This window comes from Clytia hemisphaerica, unplaced genomic scaffold, assembly GCF_902728285.1.
Source record: "Clytia hemisphaerica strain Z4C2 unplaced genomic scaffold, Clytia hemisphaerica genome assembly, whole genome shotgun sequence".
In the NCBI taxonomy this organism is placed as follows: Eukaryota; Metazoa; Cnidaria; class Hydrozoa; order Leptothecata; family Clytiidae; genus Clytia; species Clytia hemisphaerica.
In genome coordinates this window covers 858,586-881,966 of record NW_027103621.1, presented here as the reverse complement: position 1 = coordinate 881,966, position 23,381 = coordinate 858,586, and the positions used below count along the sequence as shown (strand labels likewise).

The 23,381-nt window shown below is 35.8% G+C and overlaps 1 protein-coding gene across 3 annotated transcripts in view; it reads right to left on the bottom strand.

Moving 5' to 3' along the window:
- Positions 1-23,381, bottom strand: part of LOC136802371 (uncharacterized) — a 37,421-nt gene that overhangs the window by 10,202 nt on the left and 3,838 nt on the right. For 2 of the 3 annotated variants that reach the window (XM_067059100.1, XM_067059101.1), the window contains 15 exons: positions 19,443-19,507; positions 18,324-18,457; positions 16,628-16,762; positions 15,952-16,070; positions 14,334-14,578; positions 13,313-13,434; positions 9,909-10,038; positions 8,404-8,549; positions 6,180-6,396; positions 5,121-5,239; positions 4,004-4,358; positions 3,385-3,519; positions 2,260-2,387; positions 1,548-1,663; positions 254-454 (listed from right to left, as the gene is read on the bottom strand). In XM_067059100.1, the coding sequence (XP_066915201.1) occupies positions 254-454; positions 1,548-1,663; positions 2,260-2,387; positions 3,385-3,519; positions 4,004-4,358; positions 5,121-5,239; positions 6,180-6,396; positions 8,404-8,549; positions 9,909-10,038; positions 13,313-13,434; positions 14,334-14,578; positions 15,952-16,070; positions 16,628-16,762; positions 18,324-18,457; positions 19,443-19,497 (2,357 nt within the window). In that variant the 5' untranslated portion in view covers positions 19,498-19,507. The remainder of the gene's footprint in view (positions 1-253; positions 455-1,547; positions 1,664-2,259; positions 2,388-3,384; positions 3,520-4,003; positions 4,359-5,120; positions 5,240-6,179; positions 6,397-8,403; positions 8,550-9,908; positions 10,039-13,312; positions 13,435-14,333; positions 14,579-15,951; positions 16,071-16,627; positions 16,763-18,323; positions 18,458-19,442; positions 19,508-23,381) is intronic. The other variant, XM_067059102.1, reaches the window with a different exon arrangement.

The window sequence follows — 23,381 nt, the reverse complement described above, 5'->3', positions numbered from 1 at the left end:
TACCACTGGTTTCATGCATAGATGCAATTTTCAGCTGGATTTTTATAAAATTAATATACGTCATGGAAATTTGTACAAGATTGTTGATTCAATAGTGAGTCATCTTAAAAATGTCAATTTTTAATATACAAGCATATTTGAATAGAAAAATAATGTTTCTTTTAATAAGGTTATTCGCTCCGCAGTATATAGTATCGAGCACTCACTTCACTGATTGTGAAGAGACAATTTACAAAAATGAAATATTACTTACATGAAACCAACATAGGCTGAATCTATATACCGGCTTCCCAAAACAATTTGAAAGTTATTGGTGTGAAGATGATAGCCTGGGATGTCACCTCTCTTGTCTGTATGAAAAGTGATGACTACCACACTGTTTATTGTGGTCAAGATATTCTTTTCTGATAAATACTTTTCTAGAATGTCGGTATCATTCGTTTCACGATAGTACCTGTAATAAAGAACAATTTTATAATAATAAAAATGTGATGTTGGTATACACCTTTTCGACCGTAGCCGCCAATTACCACGCGGGCATTCTTTGTCCGCTTTATCCCACTAAAACCGTCCCAGTCCTTTTTTCGCACCTATAGACAATAGAAAAATGTGTCAAAAAGGATTGGATCGAGTTTAGGGGGATAATTACTTTAAGGTCAGAAACTTTCGCGGGCAAAAACGTGTTTTTCGCGATTTTGATCCATAATTCGCGAAACTTAAATTCGCTAAATTTTGCGACTTTTTGACTTCGCGAAACTTCTTGTCCGCGAAACTTTCTGCTCTTAAAGTAAATAATTAAGTGACACGCGCCTGACCGCGCGACTACGGTCGAAAAAGTGTATTAAGGCGTTACTATCTTTTTAGAGTCTTTGCCCAGTTCATGAAGTTTGACCGCTGTGTGTTTTCCGTCTTGAATTTTATGTCGCTTGTTTTCTGTCGTGAGGTGCCCTTCATAAGTTTGTCCTTTGTGTGATTTCCGTCTTGAATTAAATGTCGTTTGTTTTCTGTCGTGAGGTGCCCTTCATAAGTTTGTCCACCGGGTGTTTTCCGTCTTGAATTTTATGTCGTTTGTTTTCTGTCGTGAGGTTTCCTTTGTAAGTTTGTCCGCCGTGTGTTTTCCGTCTTGAATTTTATGTCGTTTGTTTTCTGACGCGAGGTGCCCTTCGTAAGTTTGTCCGCCGTGAATTTCCCATTGTGAATTGTCTGTCGTTTGTTTTCTGTCATGAGGTGCCCTTCATAAGTTGTCTGTCGTTTGTTTTCCGTCTTGAGGTGCCCTTCATAAGTTTGTCCATCGTTTGTTTTCTGTCGTGAGGTGCCCTTCATAAGTTTGTCCTTTGTGTGTTTTCCGTCTTGAATTTTCTGTCGTTTGTTTTCTGTCGTGAGGTTTCCTTCGTAAGTTTGTCCGCCGTGAGTTTCTCATTGTGAATTGTCTGTCGCGTGTTTTCCGTCGTGAAATATCCTTCTTGATCGTGCAGCGTGTCTGTTCTGAATTGTCCGTCTCCAAATGTCCGTCAGATGAATACTTTAATACGTTAAAATGATCTTACACATTGCTCGGTAGATTGGTTAAGTAACCATAGATGATTTTGGTTTTATTGTAAGGATACCAAACGATTTCGTCTGCCGGTTGTTCATTCAACGACAAGAAACCATATTTGCTGATCTGGAAATAATGATAATAAATTAACATAGCTGAAAAGTGAATTGAGAATATTCGAGTTGTGAGTTGGTCTTGCGAGTTACGAGTTGATATAACATATGCGAGTTACTTTTTACAAGTTACGCGTTGCACTTCTAAAATAAACTCGCATAATACAAGTTCACGTAGAAAACGTACGATAGGTTATCTCGACGACAACATGTACAAAAAAGAGGCTCTCATAAAAATTATTTTGTGCAAAATTTTGTCGTCCCTTTGAAATTTTCGGCACATAGGTAGTCGTTTTGAATTTTATGTCGGTGGGTGAAAGTTTTGTAGGTAATTTTGTTACCCCTTTAAATTTTTTAGCACTTACAGGCCCGGCGGAAGCGGGGAGGCATTCTAATATCTAACAGTCCCGACGGAACAACCGTTAAAGTTGAAGTTACTACTTTTGAGCAAATGAGATTTTTTTCTCAAATTCCTAGCAAATTTTGTCTCATTTTGAGCCTTCAGCCTCCCCACTTTAACGGTTGTTCCGCCGGGTCTGTTAAGATATTAGAATGAAGGGGTAAATAACGATTGATCGAGAGCTAATTGACGATTTCAATTAAACTTACATGTAATGTGTCAACTTCACTTCCAAACAAATTTAAAACATTTTGCACTTTGAAAGGAACCATTGACGTACTGCTGTTGTAAAGCAAGACTTGATCACCATGTTCTTTACCGAAGGGATATAAGTAAGCTGAAACGAAGAAAAAAAAAGTAGTTAATACAGTTAAGAAAAAAGGGAAATTCCTACGAAATCTTATAACCACAAACGATTTGGAAGCGCTCTAAATTAGGCTGGAAGGGTAGAATTTTAACTATAGACTTAAGACTTAGGAGCTATAAGGATCTAAGGATCCAAAAGTTCAAGAATGGTCCAATAGGGCTCAGAATATAGCCTGGAAGTCTATAAACCCCACCCGAATTGAAATACTCGAATAAGTTTATCAATTAGCCCAAAAGCGACTTTCTCGCTCGAACTCCAAATTTCGAAAAACGAGGAAATAAGCTAAATTCTCAATAGATTTTAATCATGATTGTACCACCAAAACATTTTTGATATACAGTAGGTTCTGTAACTATAACCACTGATTTTTATAAACCTAGAGGCAGTTTCTCGATCAAGCCAATCAAAATCTTTTGATGATATGCCATCACCGCAGATATGTTGTATGTTTTATATAAGGTATATCTGTGGATGCCACTTCAAAAAAACTCCTATCATGGATGACGGATATCGCTCGGTCCAGGGTTTATTAGGTCAGAGGACATACAATACCTTCTGAAAGTCAAGCCACTTTTGCAAAGAAATTGAGGAAACTGGCCCTGGAGAAGAGGACATTGATTTGAAGTAAGTCTGATGATACTGTTTCAATATCTTATTTACGAAACCAGGGTTCAATAGCACTCAAATTGAGTGAAGATAGAGAGTCAATCACTGCCTGGAAGTGCTTTGGATTCGAATGATGTAGAATGATAAGGTTGGTATGGTTAATATTATTTAAATTAATCCAATTATGTTAACTCGTGAACATTTTTAACCACTCTCTGACGAGGATTGCAATCAAGTGAATAAAACGAGTTAGCAAGAACTTAACAGCGAATTTCAAAAGAACTCGACAATAAGACCAGGTTCTTTATTTATTTGACTGGTGGCTTTTTCTGACATCATAGTCTCTAAACAATTCACTCACCATCTATTTCATCTTTACATTGTTCTTTAGTCAATTTGAAAACTCTCGGATTGATCTCGTATCCATAGAGCTCCAATTCTCCTTGAGAATATGGTACAATCAAATGACCAGTATTGCACTGTGCTTCTCCATAACCTACAAGAAAATTTGAGTGTTTTGAAACAAGAAAAGTGGGGGAGAAGGTGTCTTTTTTACATGTGATGGATATGTACTGTAGGTAAATGTGGTAAGCTTAAAACAGTGGTAGGTCAATTTTATTTCGTCTGAGACGGAAAAAGAGCAAAGTTTTTTCGTCACATACGGAAAATGGATTTAAAAATGCAATTTAGCACAAATTCTAGTGAATCATTCAGAATTTCGAGACAGAAAAGTTTCTTTATATACTTTACCGAGATTGATATCCGTTTGAGATGAAATATGGATTTAAACATGAGATTAACACAATATGCATGAACTTTTAGTGAATTATGCAGAATTTGGAGACGAATAAAGCCTCTTTATATACTTCACTGAGACGAAAAATTCGTCTGAGACGAAAGAACTTTTAGCTCTGTTAAAATTGGACAGTTAAGGACTCCAGCACTATGTAAAAAAGAGTAAAAGGGTACAAATGACGTACCTGCAGCAGCCCGCTCATAAGAATCCACGCGGTAATAATACAATACACCGTATGTCACGTGACCATCGGTTGCTAAGGCTATCTGGAAACTATTTCTAGAGGTATGGACACCATACTCTGCCATGTTTTCATATGTTGCAATAAAGGCGTGGTTACACGTGAAACCTGTTACATTTACAGCCTCAGTCAAACGTTTTAAGATCTTTGTATCGAATGTTTCACGGTAGAATATTCGGCCGATCCCACCCGTATATAGGTCGAGATAAAAGGGAGCTATACTGATACTATTGGCAAGGAAAGTAGATTTAACGTTACGTGAGTCACGTGTGTAAGAGATTTTCCCATTGCTGTTGACCTATAAGAAAAAATGATATTCAAATCTAGCTCGTATAATTTATAATAAACACGCATCCGAAAGAAAAGGTTACGTAATGTGGCGCTTTTTTTGGAGTCTGTTACCATTTTGTACACGTTTTTCTTTTTATAAGAACAAAGTATATAAGAACATAAGGCTTCGATGGCAAAAATGTTAAGAACAAATTAAGAACATTTTAAGGCTTTGCGGACTCGAAAACACCCGATTCTTTAGGAAAATGGGTCAAAATGGTCACAAAATGGAGAAAATAAGAACATTTTAAGAACATTTTTAGGCTTAAAATCCCAAAAGTTAAGAACATCCGAAGGCTTCAAAAATTTTGGATGCTCTTATAAAAAAACGTGTACTTTGGTGCACTGCGATCAATGCACCATTATTTATCTACCCTCCTTAGAGGCGGTTCCTTTGGGCTTTTGTCAATGATTGATGATGTTACATGAAATGACCGCAAGATTGGCAATGCCCATTCTCTCTTGTGATGTAGTTTTTCCTTATTATAGTATGAGATATCGTAAGTTAAGTTTCCTTACCAAGAAAAATTATCACATAAAGAAATTTCTTATTGCGAACCAGTCGAATCATTTTTGTAATTGAAGCTAAAAAGGATTTCCCTTTAACTTAATCTTACGATATTTCATCATAATTCATGTAATTCTCTCTGATTTCATCTTCTTTCACTTAAAGAGAAGGGTACAAGGCGAAGCTTGCCTTGCTTTTCAAAAATCCAGACAATTTACTTACATATAAAGTTTTTCCGATTTTTGTAAACAATGGCATTGATTTTGTCAAGTAGACGTGAAAATTCGTTTCGTCAGCCACAGTTTTAACGGTATCGATATGTGAGCCATACGGTAAGAATACTATAAAAGAATACCATAAATGACTTTATAAGTCAAACCTCTTTTTGTAACTCGAACTATAGTGGATTTAAAACAGTAGTAGAGTGATTTAGTTATTTAGCTTAAAGTAGTGTCAACAACCAGCTCAAATTGTTAGGGGAAATTTTCATCAGGGAAAGTATTACAGTAGAGTCTCTTTAACTCGAACCTTTACAACTCAAATGTCTCCTTAACTCGAACAAGTTTTCTCGTCCCTTCAGTTAACAATGCCTTAAAAACCTTGCTCCCTGACTCGAAATTTCATTAACTCGAACAAATTTGTATTCCCCTTGTGTGTTCGAGTTATAGAAACTCCACTGTCAACCCTGCTTAACTCGACCTTCTGTAGCTTGAACCACCATCATTCAAATTTCTTAATCGGGGAAAACTTCGTCGGGGAAAACTTTCGTCGGGGAAAATTTTCGTCGGGTAAAAATTCGTCACTTGCTGGAAGTTGGTAAACGCATTAAGGCCGGGGAAAATTTTCGTCGGGGAAAATATTCGTCACTTGTCCAAAATTTCGTCACTTTTCCCCGACGAAGTTTTCCCCGATAAGGTAGCTAAAAATGGTTAACTACATTTTTACACTTGATTCTCCAGTCTGGAGAAAGAAGGTAATATAAACACCGGATATTTTTTGACGTCGCCTTAAATCAAGCTTTTGAAACTGTAAGTCTACACTGGAATTGAAATCATTGTCCAAACAATTCCTAAAACCCACTAGTTCCGGTAGTGTAGCCAAGAGGGGCGCAAAAATTGTGTGGGAGAGCAGATTTTTATGACTTTGTAATTATCTATTCATAGTATTTAAAAGATCATATTTTGATGGCATAATAATCTGCTCTCCTACACAAATTTTGTGCCTCTCTTGGCTACGCTACTGAATTCTGATGAAGAAAAACTTGGAAATCTCTTCACTTACCTTGTGTCATACAAGCGTGATCATACACTTTGAAAACAGACGAACCAGTTCTGCCAGTATTTGTCCATCTCGTTCCCACTACTCCCATAATATCCCAATTACAGTGTTTACTGGAATAAAACGACCAAACATCAGAAATGAAATTTTCATTGAAATATTTGAAAATGAAATAAGTGTCGTATCCATCTGTAACAATGATGGCGTCAAAATTGATGACCTAAATTGAGAAAAAATATTTATCGTTGTTAGTACTAGTAATCGTATGGTTTGGAGTGCAATTAACGATTAATCACGAGTAACAAAGGAGAAAATAGTAATTTGCACGAGTCCGAAGGACGAGTGCAAATTACGGTATTTTCTCCTTTGTTACGAGTGATTAATCGTTAATTGCACGACAAAACATACGATTCCGAGGTAATCGTCAGTAAATAATCATTAATAAATCATAGTTTTGAAAAAGAATCTTTTTCTAACTTTTATATTTTTGTAAACATTCGAAAACCTCCTTTTTTTCTTTTGTTTAAAAAGAAAACATTGCAGTGTAATTTTTCTTTGTTTTCAATTAAAAGAAGCTATTGTAACGTAAAATTTCTTTGTTCTTTTTTATATTGAAGAAAAAAAATGTCTTTGTTTTTTATTATATAAGTAAAAAAAGAGAAAAGAATAAGGGGACAAAAGTGTCCCCCCGCCGAGGAGTGCAAAAAGTGGTAATAGTGCAATTAACGATTAATCGCACTCCTCTAAACCAATCAGATTCGAGTAATTTTGCACGGCTGACGATTACCATTAACATTGCTATGCCGTACCTTATTGAATAGGGTCTAAATACAATTAATTAGGATAGAACACATTAAAATTCTATAATTATGACGCCCATTTCATGGAATGTTTTTTCTAAAAATCATAATCAAAAAAATCTCGAACAAATTTAATGACCCACACGAGTTCAAGACAGTGAGAATGCTATTAAAGTTATTGCTTAAAAACATAAGAAAACAAAAGGACTCCTTCTATGGGACTTGATATACAAAGCTCACAATATAACAGCTTCATAATTTGTGCATCTAAGATGCTCTTACATGAAACTATTCATCCAATAAGGTATAGCCGAAAGCTAGAGTCGAATCTCCTATATATGATTAGGGGGGTACCTGATTCCGCAATTCCGCCAATTCTTACTTCAGTTTAAGTCAAAACCGTCTAAAAAAGGACCAAAATTCCGCCCGAAAATTCCTTTGAAATTCAAGATTTATGTCAAAAATTCAGCGAATTTCAAATATTTTTTGCCAATTCCGCAAAACTTTTTTTTTAAATTCCGTTTTTCCACACTCAAAATTTTGTCAAATTTTCCGTCTCCGTCAGAGAACCCAATTTCCGAAATTACGTATAAACTTTTGTCAAATTCCACCACTCCGTCCGAAAAAAGGGGCAATTCAGTTCACTCCCCAAACTATGAACCTCCCTGATTAGAAGCCATTTAATTTCGATATAAATTAGCGCCCCGCGTGGCTTTCATACAGATGCTGAAAAACTGGTCTGGGAGTAAAATTTACCACCAGAACTTGAAAGTTTTAAAACATGAAAAAAGAAGAGATTGCTAGATTCAATCCATCATGCGACACAGCACAGCACAACATTCGAATGGTTTCCATGTTTGTTTGTTTGTTTTTGCTGACAAAGCGTTTTGCAAAAGCGCAGGAATTCACGAGCGGAGGAAAATGTCGAATGTTTTAGACTTTTCCGTCTAATAAGAGATTTTTCCGACCGGTATCGCTAAGACTTTTCCGACCATTAAAGATTTTTCCAACCGTATACGGAAAAAAATTGGACATTGGATTGACACGTTTGTGGAGTAAAATTGGTCAGAAAGAGGAAAAGAAAAACATTTTTTCACTTATATTAGCATAATATAACAAAAGGCAGACACTGTCCTGATACGAAATATATGTCTGATATGAGACGGGAACAATATACATTTTTACGGTTAGCTGCTTCCTATAAAAAGTCACCAAAATTTCGAGTAAACAAACCATCTCATTGGCTAAAAGACAAAATGATAAACAAAACAATGTCCAGAGTAAGAGCACAGAAAGCACATTTTTTTGTATGTTTTTGCTTTTAGCCAATGGGATGGTTTGTTAACTCGAAATTTTGGTGACTTTTTATACGAAGCGGCTAACCGGAAAAAGGTGTATTATGTAAAAATAAAACTGAATTTACTCACCCTGTCTTTCTTATCACTACAATTAACATAAGATACCACAAAAGCGTGGAGAGGCTTGAAATCTCGCCATGTGAAAAATGTAATATCTGCAGCAGTCCGATTCAAAAGTTCTTGGTTGGTAGTCGTCTCATAATAAAGAATGGTGCCTAAAAAACAAGTTTGATTGTTAAAAGGATTGAATCGAAAAATGCCATGTCAATATCATTCAAATTGTTTGAGAACATTTGATTGATTCAATATTAATCTCAATTCCTAGACCATGTTCATAGAGAAGTACAGTATTCAACAAATTTTTTTCATCCATCAAACTATCGACTGGAGTGGAGAGACGTTTTCACTAGTCTGGCTCGATTATACCAAGACCTTCGACCAAACCCGAAAAAAAAAGCGATACTAATATAAGAAATATTTAACAAATTTCAAGGCGATCTGTAATCGGATTTGTCGGATTAAAAAATTAGTGCTGTTTAAAGACAGGATCTTTTGATCTTTTGATCTTTTGATTAACTTTCTTTTAATCTGATAGGGATTATTAAAACGAATATCAAGTGAAAATTTCAACTCTAGCCCATCTCAATCGGGAATAATTTCGATTTTGAGGGATCTCAAGTGGGATAAAGTTGGATTTTGAGGGATCTAAAACCAAACATTCCTAAAATTTCCCAACTTTGAAAAGCGTTCCTTAAAACAAATTATTGTGCTCAAACTATACACAAAAATGGTCTTTATTTACTCAAAGAATGAGATCCTTTCAAAAAGCAGTATAGACGATGTAATCGTCCGTTACAGTGATAGTAAAAGCGGGAAAATATGGCGGTATGGCATTATGGCGGTATACGGAAAAATAATCGGCAGGAGCGTTTCGAAGACTGGCAACTTTACCGACTGTAAACTCTTTTTGGTAAAAAAAAACCGTTTGCGAATTTTCTTCGGCTTTTGGCTTTTTTCCTAGTGGCTCGTCTTAGAATATAGCAAAGTCTAAAAGCAGTACTGCACTTGCTACAAAGATAAACTTTGGATTTCTCCGATTTTCAAACATTACTCTAAAGATCGCCGGGGGAGGAGAGGACCCTGCCGACGCACCAGACTGTCCGGTGTATTTGTCCGGTGGCAAAAAGTATCCTTTCGCTACACCGGACGCAATAAGTCCGGTGTCAGTCCGGTGTTGCATACAGGGAATTTTGGATGCCGGACATTTATTAAACAAAAAATTAAGAAACACCGGACCCACCGGACTGGTCAGGTCCGGTGTTTTGATTGTCCAGTGGAAAAAATATCCTTCTTCGACACCGGACATCTGACTTCCTTAAGTCCGGTGTAGGGATTGTCCGGTGGTAAAAAAATTCTCAATTTACACCGGACTTTTGCGTGTCCGGTGTTCGTTAAGTCCGGTGCGTCGACAGGGTCCTGGGAGGAGTAAACTTACACTTCAACGCATCAATGACATTGAAATCATTACAAAGCGCTCTAAGTTTATAACAAATTTGGAGGAAGAGAGAACTTACCCCTTGACTCATCAGTGACGTTGAAGTCATTAGCAAAGAATGCCAGGTAGTCATACCACATATATCTGATGTGATGCGTGTTCAATGTTGTGTTATCCGAACAGGTGGTCAAATATCCATCTGATGAAAGCTGGAGAGAGATAAAAAAAACAGGAAAAAAACTCATTGATTGAATTTTTGATACGTTTTATATCCGTTATTCTTTACACAATTTTTAATGTAATATTTAGTATAAATTGGTATTTAGTTATCTATATATTAATAGCCGTAGTCTGTATGTCGTTTTGTCTGTCTGTATGTTATACTTTCGTTTTCGCACGCAATGTTTTTGTTCTTCCAAAAGATAACTTTTAGTTCTTGCTCCACAAATGTGTTAAATCAGATTCGCGCCGTTTTATAAAGACTTTGTTTTGATTGATAAACTTTTTCTTTTTTTTTCTTTCTTTTCTTTTGTTTTATGTTTTCGAATGTAATTAACGACCTTATTTGATTTGAGACATTCGAATTCTTTTCAAAACAAAAGAAATCTTTTAAACATAATCTATTAAAGAAAAGAACAAATATAAAATAAAACACAAGAATCACATAACAAGTTTGTTAGAACAACAGCAACATTAAAAATACATTCAAAAGGCGGTAAAAACTAGAATTCTTTCTTCGTAAAATTTAAGTAGTATTAAAATAGTAGTAAAATGTAAACATTGCACGAACCACGTGTCATTAAAGAGAACAATTAAAATCACGTGTCCAAAACAAACTTGTAAAACAATTGAACAATCAAAATTAGCCATATTTGGTTTTATTTTTTATTTTGACATGTGACATTTGTTTTGATTTTGTATCCGCTGCATACAGTTTGTTTACAAATTTCGCAAGTACTGTTATGTCCCTTTAAACATGTATGTCGATAATTATTTTGCTGTAAATCTAAGTCATTGTTGAATTTGAAAAATTATTGAAGTTATGACGAAGTTATTTTATAAAAAGCAACATAAAATTGCGCTATCTATCACGCTTTTTTGTCTGCGTGTCCTAGCTGCCTTCCGGGGGGACGATGGTTGCGAGCTGACTTTCGGCCCTGCCCCTCGGACCCTTAGCAGAATAAAGAGTAGAAGAAACAAGGGAAATTGTGTGAATTTTAATTCACTTTTTGGAACTAATTTGACCAAATTTCTATCTTTCTGGGGGCAAAAAGTTGAAATTTTCCTATTTTTCCAATTCTTAGTGGGACTGAAGTTTGATTTTCCGATTTTTCAAACTGCCATGTTTCAAAAAAGGCACCCTTAAGGCCGGCACATACCCATACCCATACCCTTCTCTTGCCTAAATACCCCACCCCCCGGGCTGCCTTTTTTCGACGAACCGCGTGTCATGTCTATTATTTCACTCCGCTTATCTTGACATCAAAGTTTTCCTAAACATCAAGAACTACGGCAAATATAACGTGAGCGAAGCGGGAAAAAAAATCTAATTGCAGAGCCGTCTCGGACGTCGCTGGTCGCCGGTATGGTGTAATTTGGGAATGACGCCCTTTCTGTTTTCTGATCATTTTTGCCACAAATTTTTTTTTCAAAATATGGTTAAAAGATACGTCACCCGGGAGGGATAGAGTCAAACTTTGAAGAAAATTCTTCCCTTTAATTTTGATTTCATCGTGTTTAAGCCACCTTCCCAACATCTCAAAGGACTGTAAATGCGTTGAGCAAACAGCTAAACCGGCGTGCGACGCCGGGTACCGGCTAGTAACTATTTAACATCAACGTGAAACAAATCGAAAAATGGAAACAAAAATATTTCGACCCTTGCAATGAGGGCCATCATCGGACTGAGGCTTAAAGCAAAACGTCAAGTCTCCCGGAAGGTAAGAGAACATTGGTTTCCAGAAAGACGTCGTCACATGCTGATCATCGTCGTAATTAAGACTTATTAATTTAAGCTGAAAATGTAATTAAAAACAAATTATAATTCACGTCTAAATATATACATAAAGTCCCTGGTAAAGGTTAAACTTATTGCGAATGTTGCTTTCAACAACAGGTACTTTTGAATACACGAAAGGCCGAGGTAAACGATTCCATCCAACATACCATTTTCTCTCTGTTGGACCATGTTGGACGGAATGTTGGAATCGTTTACTTGAATGCAAAAATCGGAAAAGAAGAAAAAATTATGTTGGAAGAAGGAAAAAAGTGTTGGAGTTTGATCGCCATCAAACATTTTGTCCAACATTTACTTCTTTTTTTCGCGTTGGATCATGTTGGATTCGTTTACTCAGCTCATATCCAACGTTTGAAAGGGAATGACGTCATTAGAATTAGAATAGAATGTTTTTTTGTCAAAAATTCGATGGTAGAGAAGCTACTAGTAGCGAATGTTTTTTTTTCGGAAAATAAACCAAGGGGTGGCACTGAAATTAAGCGATCTATCGTAGAAGCGTGACCCTTTAAAGGTACGTTTTTCAGGCTTCCCAGAATGCATTGTAAGTGTGTAAAAATTGAGAACATTTTTTGTTGCGAAATTTTAGAAATTTTGACCATTTTTTGCCTTGAAATAGGTAAATAAATTTCAAGAAAATGCACCATAAGATTCGATTATTCGCCAGAATTTTCTCTGCATTGTAAGGGTCCAATTGTTAGACTATAGCTTTTGTCCGCATGAACAGCAGTAGTTGGCACTGGTTACACTGGGTACAAAAATCATCTGCTAGCGCCATTTCTAGTTCGAAAAGAATGAATTAAAAAAAGAATGAATGAACACATGAACACCCATGTTAGATGAAAATGATGTTGGACATTGCGACGAAACAATTTTAAGGAGATCCAACACCTTTCCAAAATTTATCCAACATTTGTCCAATATTTCAATTTCTATTTTGGACGAAATGTTGGAATCGTTTACCTCGGCCTTCAATGCAGTCAAAACATGTGATTACTCGAAAAAGTTCACGTGATTTTATTTCCATGTTACTTGCTTTACAACTTACAGCTGATAACTTTATTAGTGTCAATAAATTCGAACCAATCAGAAATAAATGTCATGTAACAAGCACATAAAAATTTCGAGTAAAAGCGTGATTTATCTTCAGTCTTTAATTTTGCAACCTGTGTATTAGGATCGTGACAATTCAGAGCGTAATTTTCGACAGTGAAAGACCTAGTAAATGTCAAACAAAATCTTTCAATTCCTTGAGAAATCAAAAAATGCACTTTCTACGCAATATTTTAACCAGGTTTGAGGAATCTACCAAATCATCGCAGCTTGTTATGCCATAAAGGCAATAAAGGTAAAATCGTTGCTTTCATTCTGCTGACCAGGGTTAGACAGCTAAATTTTCCGTTCCAGGAATAATTGTATTTGTTCTACCATGAGGAAAACAAATAAATAAGAGGAGAATGTTTACTAACCAGAAATTCCGATTTCAATCCATGGAATAGAGGCATAGGTTGTGATAAGGTGATTTTCTCAACAACGTCATCCCCTTTTGGAAGAATCTGCACTCCGTCTAAGTCCTCCGTGATGTAGCGTTCTAAGACGTAGAAGTTGAACGAAATTACTGAAAAACTAGTCTATACTATGCACGTTTTTTATAAGAGCATATCAAAAATCTTTAAAGCCTATTCGGATGTTCTTAACTTTCTTGAGTTTTAAGCCTAAAAATGTTCCTAATATTTTGGGAGTATTTTTGTTCATTTTCCTGAGAAATCGAGTGTTTTGGAGTTGTTCTTAAAGATTGTGGTGATCAAAGTGTTATGTTTATATTATATATATATATATATATAGCTTTTTCTTTTAATTATAACATCCAAGTTCCCGTAAGGACGATTGCCGCACGAACAAATTTTGGAATTTTCAGGAAAAAAGAAAGGTTGCGAAATATTTAAATTTGACTTTAGTACGAGTTTCAATAAAAGGAAACCAATTCATTTAAGGCTTGGGGACACTAGAAGTTTTTTTCGCGTTGGTGCAATGCAACATGCTCCATCCCACCAACACAAGAAAGAAAGTGTGTGTTTCAGGTTGGTGGGATGGAGCATGTTGCATTGCATCAACGCGAAAAAAACTTCTCGTGTTCACACAAGCCTTTAATCTTTTGAAGTCTGATAATTGTTTTAACTTCCTCCAAAAATGTTTTACACATTACAACCATATTTCTGTGCAAGAAAACTTTGCATAGGAAAGCTAAAAACCATGTATACGCATTGAAAACATATTTAATCCAAACTTTCTTTAAAACGTCATAAGAAATGTTCATCCAGCGTAATCATAACGTCAACACAACGTTAGATGAACGTTCAAAAATCGTCCATCTAACGTTCATAATGTCAACACAACGTTAGATGAACGTTCAACTAACGTTTATAAAGTCAACACAACGTTATACGTTCAAAAAACGTCGTTTGGAAGCTATGATTACAAAAACCTTACTTTTTTCAGCTTCACAATCAACATCATTTACGTTCCATACATAACGTCCTTGTACACCAATATTGGTATTATATTGAAGGTTATTGCTATTGAATGTGGGTGCAAATGTATGTGTACAGCCATTATATGTTTGAGCAACAGTTGCTCCGGCATTTTCCAGGACATAGTAGTTGGTAATGAGGTAAGCGTCTTGATCGTTATATGTAAGAATGGCTTGAAAAACGTTCCTTTGGGTTGAGAGGTACCTGAAATAATCAAAAGTAGTAATATGAGTTTGCAACCGCAGTCGAGAGCGACCCGAAGGCTCTCTTTTTCTTTAGCTGTCTAGCCGAATGTAAGGGAGGGCGACACTTCTTTCCCTCTATTTACCCTTGATCCTTCTTTTAATTGCTGAACATCAAACAGAGAGGCATATAAGTACCATTTTGTAATTTTAGTATGAAATTTTTGGTACACCCAGATGGGAAAAGATACCCACAACCTTCATGCTACAAAATTATTAAGAATAAATTATCCAATTATGCAACGCACCACCAGGTCGAATTTTCTCGCGTCAATCAATATAGGAAAAGAAAGGGCTTTCTCTTTTTTCGCAATTGTGGATTCTAGATTTAACTATGGCGGTCTAAATCCAAGACTAGGCCAAACGAATCAGAATCTAAGTAAAGTAAGTTTGCGACCGCAATCGGAGACGACCCGAAGGCTCCTCTTTCGATAGCTGCCTACCCGAAGGTAGCCACTCTTTCTCCCTCGATTGCTCCACTTCCCCTTGACCCTTCCCTTAAGTACTGAGCATCAAGCAGAGAGGCATCAAGTACCATTTTTAGGAAGATTTTGGTATGACCCGGCCAGGGTTTGAACCACGACGACCTTGCGCACCGTAGCTGGATGCTCTACTTGCAAGCTACGGTCTCTTCAGAATCAGAATCTACTTTGGCTTCTACTTTTGAAGTCGCTGCATTGAGGTTACTTTAAAAAAAAAAAAAAAGTTCACATCCATTTATAAAGTTGCACAAAGCGAGACGAGGAATAATGCTTCACTAAAGGATGTAAATTCAACTATAACAAAAGTTGTGCCTAAAACAAAGCCAGATTGACATTGGGTACGTTGTTGGGTACGTCTTAAGTACCACTAAAAAGTTCATGCACCGAAAAAAACCCTTACACCAGTACCCTTAAAGGGACATAAAAGTAGCAAAATGTAAACATTGCGCAAATCACGTGTCATTAAAGAACACAATTGAGACCACGTGTCCAAAACAAACTTGTGAAACAATTGAATCAACAATTTCATGATCAAAATCAGCCATATTTATTTTGATCTTTTTTGACATGCGACATATATTTTGATTTTGTATCCCGCTGCATACGGTTTGTTTACAAATTTAGTCAGTAATTTTATGTCCTTTTAAAAGCCAAATGCGACGTCAAAGGTTCATAGGTGAATACTCATGATATTTATGACGTAATGTTTTCTACGAAAAGACCCGGGTTTTTGCCAGTAGTGGCACATTTTATACAACTTTTGTCTTGTTTAAATGTGCCACTACTAGATGAAACCGGGGTAATTCCGTAAAAAAAACATTACGTCATGAATATGATGAATAGAAAGACCAACCTGTAAGTTTGGTAGTAAGTGATAATGATAGTGTTTTTAGGAACGAAATCTTTCATATTCGGTTCTTTATGATCTTTATATCTTCGAAGGTCATCTTCAATCATTTTATTGACAACTGGCTAGAGATAATTGACAGAAAGAACAACGGATTCAACACGCTTTTTTATGAAAAAAAAACACATAAAAATATAAGGGGGTTTGCACTTTTACGGTGTGACGGGATTGGCCCTTTTTTAGTACGGTATTACGGGATTTGACGAAAATAAAGATGGGAAAACGGTATTTCAAAATCAGTAGGTGACGGTATTTGGCCTTGTTTTTTGTCATTATGCCGGTATTTGAACCTGTACAAACCGTTGTGACGGTGTTATTTTTTTCAATTTTCGGGATTCCGTTATTCAGCAAAAATTTTGACGGGAAAGCGGTATTTCGAACCCCTAGAAACCCCCCCTCCATATAAGGCTGCGATAGACAACCTATTAAGAGCAAGTTAAGAATATTTTGAAGCTCTGTGGACTCTCGCACAGAAATACTAACAAAATCGTGAAATAAGACATTTTTAAGTTTACAACTCAAAAAGCTTCAAACATTTTTGGATGTTCTCGTAAAAGAGCGTTTATACTTGAATTTGTCATTCAAACAAATGAGACCAATGCTTTGTCAATATACCGTATACCTCATTTCGTGTTTGTCGATGTGAGACACTGCCAACTTTCGAACTGAAAAAGCCACTGTAGAGAAATATTCCGTGATTAACTGTAGGATTTTCTTTTGTCTGGAGGTCCGTTGAAACATAACCACTATCGTAAATCTAAAAAAAGGTAGACAGCGTAAAGAGACAATAAAACAGCCGTAATGACGGCTGCAAACTCCGGTTATTGTCATTTTTGAATAGCGAACCATTATGCAAACATCTTTATCGTGGTCAGCTTTTCTTAATATATCTAACATAAAATTTAAAAGAGTATATCCTAGTAAATGCGAGCACAAACACAAACCAAATCGGGAAATCAATCCGGAAAGATCGGGAAATCGACTATCAAATTACAATTACGCACAATTACAACTGAAAAATACTGATTTTAAGAAACTCCTTAACCAGAGTTTAATTATAAACACCAATTAACCATTGTAAGGAGTCTGGGACCATCGGGCCGCATTAAACTCGACCCATTCGTTTTGAGGAGTTTAGGGTTTATAGATAATTTGTAGACGATCGACAGACGAAAAGTGTTGAAGTTTGCATAGCTAAAACTTTCAGAACAAGTAGCCCCTTCCATAAGCGAGGGATGATTTAGAATCGCAGATATCATATTCTTTTGCATTACAAGCTAAGCTATAACTCTCGTTAGAACACCCTTGTGTCACAGACCCACTGGGACCAAACTCCCACTGGAGAATTTGTCAAAAACTTCGCCCCGTTGGTAAAATACCCTGGAATTTTAGCTCCACTGGGAAACTGACTTTGATTTCATCCCCACTCAAAATTCAATGTTAAAATGCACTCCAATATTATCCCAACTGGATTTTGGTACAATAGAATTTCTATCCCATTGGGATTTCAATTGGAATTTTTATCCCCACTAAGGGAAAAAAGTTCGAACGGGGCTGAGACGTCCTCGATTTTGCGGGGAAGAACTGCGGGTTATTCCAAATCGCTTCAGTCACTTTACCGTCCTCAAAAGCGCAAATACATAAACTTGCTATTGATTATGTCTGAGGGCGTTGAAGTATCGTAGGAGCAAGTCTTTGAGAACGAAGTTAATGCATTTCGAGGAAGGAGTATTAGAGATCAATGCAGTGCCGTAGGAAGCATTTTCATATTGAGGGGGCTGAAGTTTAGTGACACCGCGAGGGCCAACCATGGTTTGGCCCGAGGGGGGAAATTTTGAAAATTTGAGCTCTAGATTGCTTGAAAATGCACTCAAAACATGCACTTAAAAGACAATTATGACAAATTAAAAAAGAAAAACTTTGCATTTTGCAAAATAACCATTTTGAAAAAAAATATTGGGGGGTGGGGGCATTGAGTTTCAAGCCCGAAGGGCTAGAGGTCAATCTCTTTGGTAGGATTTGAAGCCAACAAATCCTACCAAAGTTGCGCGGCCTTGAGCGACCCGCCCGGTTTTTACACAAATGACAGATTGAAACTAAAATTTACCGCTTAATTTCGAAAAATATATCACTCGAAAACAAAGGAATTGCTAGATTCATTTTGCAAAAAAAATTTTAAGGCTTCAATTTTTCTTGCCTGAGAAAGGTTAGAGATTGACCTCTAGCCCTTCGGGCTTGAAACTCAATGGTGGGGGGCATAGCCCCCCTTGCCCCCCCCCCCAGTTGCTACGGCACTGCAATGGTTAAAAAAGACTTACAAAGAGTCTATTTGAGCTTCGGAACGGGACATGTAATTGCATCACGGAATAAAAAGTATTATAAAAACTGGCTCCAACCAGCGTTGTATCGTTCCATTGGTCACCAAAAGGATAGAATAATTCGTTGACCGAACCTAAAACGAAAGTATAAAGTAGTAGGTTATTGTCAGTAATAACCGAATACTAAAAGACTAAAAAGGGGTAAATCACTCGAAATTATATCGTACATTTTTGCAAAAAGTCAAAAAAAAGTCAAAAAAGTCAAAGAAGTCAAGGAAAAGTAAAAACAAGTCTTGAAAAAGTCAAAAAGTTTCTTGAATGGGCGGATGGTGGAGCAACATTTATGGGCGGTGGGCGTTTTGGAAAGATTTGGGTGAAAAATTTGGACGCCCGAGGGTGGTGGGCGTTTTTGTCGGGAAAAAGTCAAGTGAAAATTCAAAAAGTCAAAAGTATCGTAAACCTTTTTTCAAGTGATTTACCCCTCGCTAAAAGACACGTACACACTAAAATTAGCGACTTTTTCAACAGCTTACTTTAGTCTAGTCTTTCTAATTCGAGACTTCTATTATTCGAATCTTTTTGTAATTTGGTCGACTCAGCTGGAAAGTGGTTTAAATTATTATTTTTCTAATTTGCAGAAAATTTTTGGTCTATTGAACCCCTTGAAGATCGAATTAACGAGTGTCAACTGTATAGCCGACTCGACACGAATCAAACCTCCGTATCACAGATCCCGAAAGATGCTCATCCTTGTTTGATAATAGTTCTATGTTCCTTGTCTCTTTTCTTCATGACTGGAATTCCCTTTGATTTATATGGTTACCAAACCCCCTTCGTGTTGAAGTTAAGAAAATCTAACTGCAATACAGCAACGTTTTCCATTTACTCAAACACGCATTAGAAACATAAATTTGCTGAAATATCGAGTTAAGGAGTATAAGGTTCATAAAACATTTAACTGAACGGACCAGCAAGCAAGTTCTAATTAAGGAGACAGTCCAAGGGTTAAAGAGGTTCAGATTATGAAGACTGTACTGTACTATTTTCACTCTCTCTCTCAAGACTTGACAAGATGAGCGAACGAACAGGGATTAATTTCAAGACGAAAAATTATCTTACCTTCACAGTTTCTAACCAACAAAACCATCAACAACAATTTGACCACAATAGCCATTTGAAAAACGCTAAAAGGAATAAAAAAATGTAAAATCTTTATTTAGATAAAGTTCCTTTATGAAATCTCCATAACTCGAACACACACGGGGACCAAAAGTTTGTTCGAGTTAAGGAGTAAGGTTTATAAGCTATTGCTATCTAAAGGAACGCGAAAACTTGTTTGAGTTAAGGAGTCATTTGACTTGTACAGGTTCGAGTTAAGAGACTTTAATGCAGTTTTTTTTGTCATACCCGGTATATATAAAAAGTTATTAGACGGGATATGTAAACCCTAGCACGAGAAGATCTGACGATTCATATAACGTTAAATGGACGTTAAAAACAACGTTCTGGTGCCAGCTGGCAAACAACGTCAAAACAACGTCCTGAAGTTCCTAACGTTCATATAACGTTAAATGGACGTTAAAACAACGTTCTGGTGCCAGCTGGGACCATATCTTTCCACAATAAGCGCCATTGCGTTTATTTGATTTCTCGATTCCAGAAGCGGCAATTATAAGAGGATGGCGCTTGTTACGAAATTTGACTTTCCTAGTTTCTAGAATTTTGATCAATTTGTAAAATGAGTTGATATCCTTAGAGACACGGCTCTCACTGTGAAATTTAGGAGCTACATTAGGATAGTATCTAGAGCTATCCATAAATATAATTTTATCAAAAAAAAATAAAGTCCGAGCAAATGTGTTAAGTTTTATTTTTTTTTCCAAAAGCAAATCATTTTTTTCCACCTTTACGTTTGAATTATAGAAAAAGAACTTGATAATAATCAAATGTCTCCATACTCGAAAAAGCTTGTTCAAGTTCGAGTTACAGAGACTCGTCTGAAAGTTGAACAAGTTTAGTTTCAGCTTTTGACATCCATGTTTATTTATTTCTATGAGTCTGAGACCTCACCATCTCCACTTCATTCTTTAACCCGGAAAACACGTAAAGGTGAAAACATATATACTGTATTACAATCAATGGCGCATCTGAGGGTGTTCAAAAATTATGCTAGAGAGTCTTCGATTCCTTATGAAGAAGTATGGTTAAAATAAACACCCTCCTTCATTCATTTTGAGCCCCCCCCTCTTAAATCCACCACTGTCAACAATTACCTTCTAATCGAAACCTTCAATCTTGAAGGAAATTGAAATTGAAATTGAAAACATTTGAAAGAAAAAGCGGAAGAACTGAAAATAAATAGAGCAAATAAGGAGGGGTAGATTGTGTTGGTGCCAAAATTTACAAATCCTATTTTGAACATACCGTTAGAAAAATACTCCCAGCGCGCCAGCAAAGTACTGATAACGGATAAAAAAGAAGTGAGTTTTCATGTTTTGAAAAATTTAACAAGGGTTCAATATTTTATAAATTAATAGCTTGAAAAAAAAATATTTCCTGATTTTTCAACACTAAAATTAATTAATTAAAGCAAAGAAAACAAAACCCTTTTTTTACGGCTACTTATAGCTCCATGGGAATTTTTTTTCTTTGACGAAAATAAATAGAGATTTAAAATCTTTTTAGAATCACGTTGAAAGCTTACGCAATCGGATTAAGGTTTCGAAGCTTATATTCTACCCTTGTCTCACAATTTTTGTCCATGATTGTATATCTCGTCGTTTCCACCTCCACCCCTAAACAAAGGCGAGTATGGGATCACTTAGTAAATTTAATTTATGTATAATTAGTTAAATTCAAGGAATGAAATAATTTCCAAATATCGGCATGTAAATAAGTTTACCCTCAAACTCCACGACACCAAAGACTGAAATGACTTCAATTATTTTGATGAAGACTTTACAGTGCAAAATATATTTTTGTAAACTTGAAACGAATTTTTAGTACCTTATCGGCCCTTTTTACGCTGGCCCTTATTGACGTTATTTTTAGGCTCTTGGCGTAATAAGGGCCGGTGTAAAAAGGGCCAAAATTTTGCAAATCGTACTTAAAAGTGGCGTTAATTTTTTATCATTATTTCTCAATTTAAAGGATTTTAGGTATGATTCGAAGACAAAAATTATCCATTGTTTTACTCCATATCTAAAACTTCGCAGAAATCTGTGATTTTCAATGAAATTTTCAACAGTTTACTAATGAAAAATGATATTTTATTGTAAATTGAAGCATAGATAGCCATTCTAACAAATTTTGGCGTTATTTACGGCCGTAATTGGCGTAAGCCCAAAAACAGGCTGTGGCGTAATAAGGGCCGGCGTAAAATGGACCAATAAGGTATCAAATTTTTGATTGAAGAAGGTAACGAAAAGTTGCGTGAAACAAAGAATTCTAATTTCAACTTTAATTTTTCGTGTATAATTAGTTACGGGGTCAACAGCTAAAGTACCAAAAAATAATTGATAAATAAATTTTTCTTTGGGATTAAATTCCCTTTTCTCTTAGCAAAAATTCATTATACAATGGAGTCTCCATAACTCGAACGAACATGCACGGGGAATACAAATTTGTTCAAGTTAAGGATATTTCGAGATATGGAGTAAGTTTTATAAGGCATTGTCCAATGAAGGGACCAAAAAACTTATTGGAGTTAAGGAGACATTCGAGTTATAGAGGTTCAAGTTAAAGAGACTCCACTATAATTTATTTGAAATGCTAGTTAGTAAGTCACAAATTATCAACCAGACTCTTGGAAGAGGTATTTTACTACCCTGGTAGTAAAAGTTTTTGAGACAATTTTTTGGTTGCTTTTCGGACTGATTTTACAAAAAAAGCTAAAAAATGATTATTTCTGTGACCCATTTTTCACTTAGTGCAAAAATTAATGTTTTGCTCTTAGAATTAAAGTTTTTTTAATATTGACAAAAAATTCTCGAAAAATTCGCGTTTGTAGCAAACAACTTTCCAACAGAAAATCTTTTCAAATTATAAAAATTTTCAGATTTTTACAGAAAAGTCATCCAAAAAATTAAAAGAATTACAAACATAGCTAAAATTTGCTAATTTTACCAGTTTTTACTACCCAGGTAGTAAAATTTTTTCAACATTTAACACATAGATAAGACCCATTTTAGTATTTAAACTACCCTGGGTAGTAATTTTTTTTTTTCAATTTTTCGTCACACCACCACCGTAGTGAACATCATTATGTCTGAGATTTTACTACCGACCCCCCCCCCCTGGTTCCCCAGAAGTAAAAACCAGTATAACACGAGATTCTTCAATATCATCTTCAGCTTAATTTCTAAATCAAAAATAAAGTCAAATCAATTTATATCCTCGCCTTAGACGAATTATTCTGTGTTTCAAAAATATTATAATTAAAAAATCATCATTTTATGAGGTTTCTTTTCGATATGGAGAAACACACACACCAGGTATCAGGTCTCTTCGAGCTCCATATTAAAAGCAAGATTTTGTGAGAAGCTCTCTTTCAACAGCTCTTTTTTTTATTACACGAGCATTACTAGTCTTTTTATTAAAACAAATTGAAAAATTTCGTGTTAATAAAAATCCCCTTTATAATTTAAAACTAGCCAGTTTCCTTGAAAAAGCAGAAAGATTCGTGTTGATTTCAGATCGTGCAACTTTCAAGGCCGTTAAATAGTTGCCTAGTAATATTTCTGTAATAAGGTATATGGGATAAGCTTTCTCGGGGATTAAATTTCGCAGTTGAGATCATTGATATAATATTTTCACAATTTCGTGCTTTTTTTACTGTCAAATCAATCATACTGGTTGTTGAAATACGCATTATTAGCGCTTCTTTGATGCCAGCAAACAACAAAAAAATAGTTTACTTGAGATTTTTTGAGCTTTTATTATATTGCAGATAAGAGACCTTTCCAAATTTCGATTGGGACATAATTTCGTAGATGACACCCAAATCCGCTAAATTAATCTCACAACCAAGCAATTCTATGCAAAATTGTTCCTGGAAGA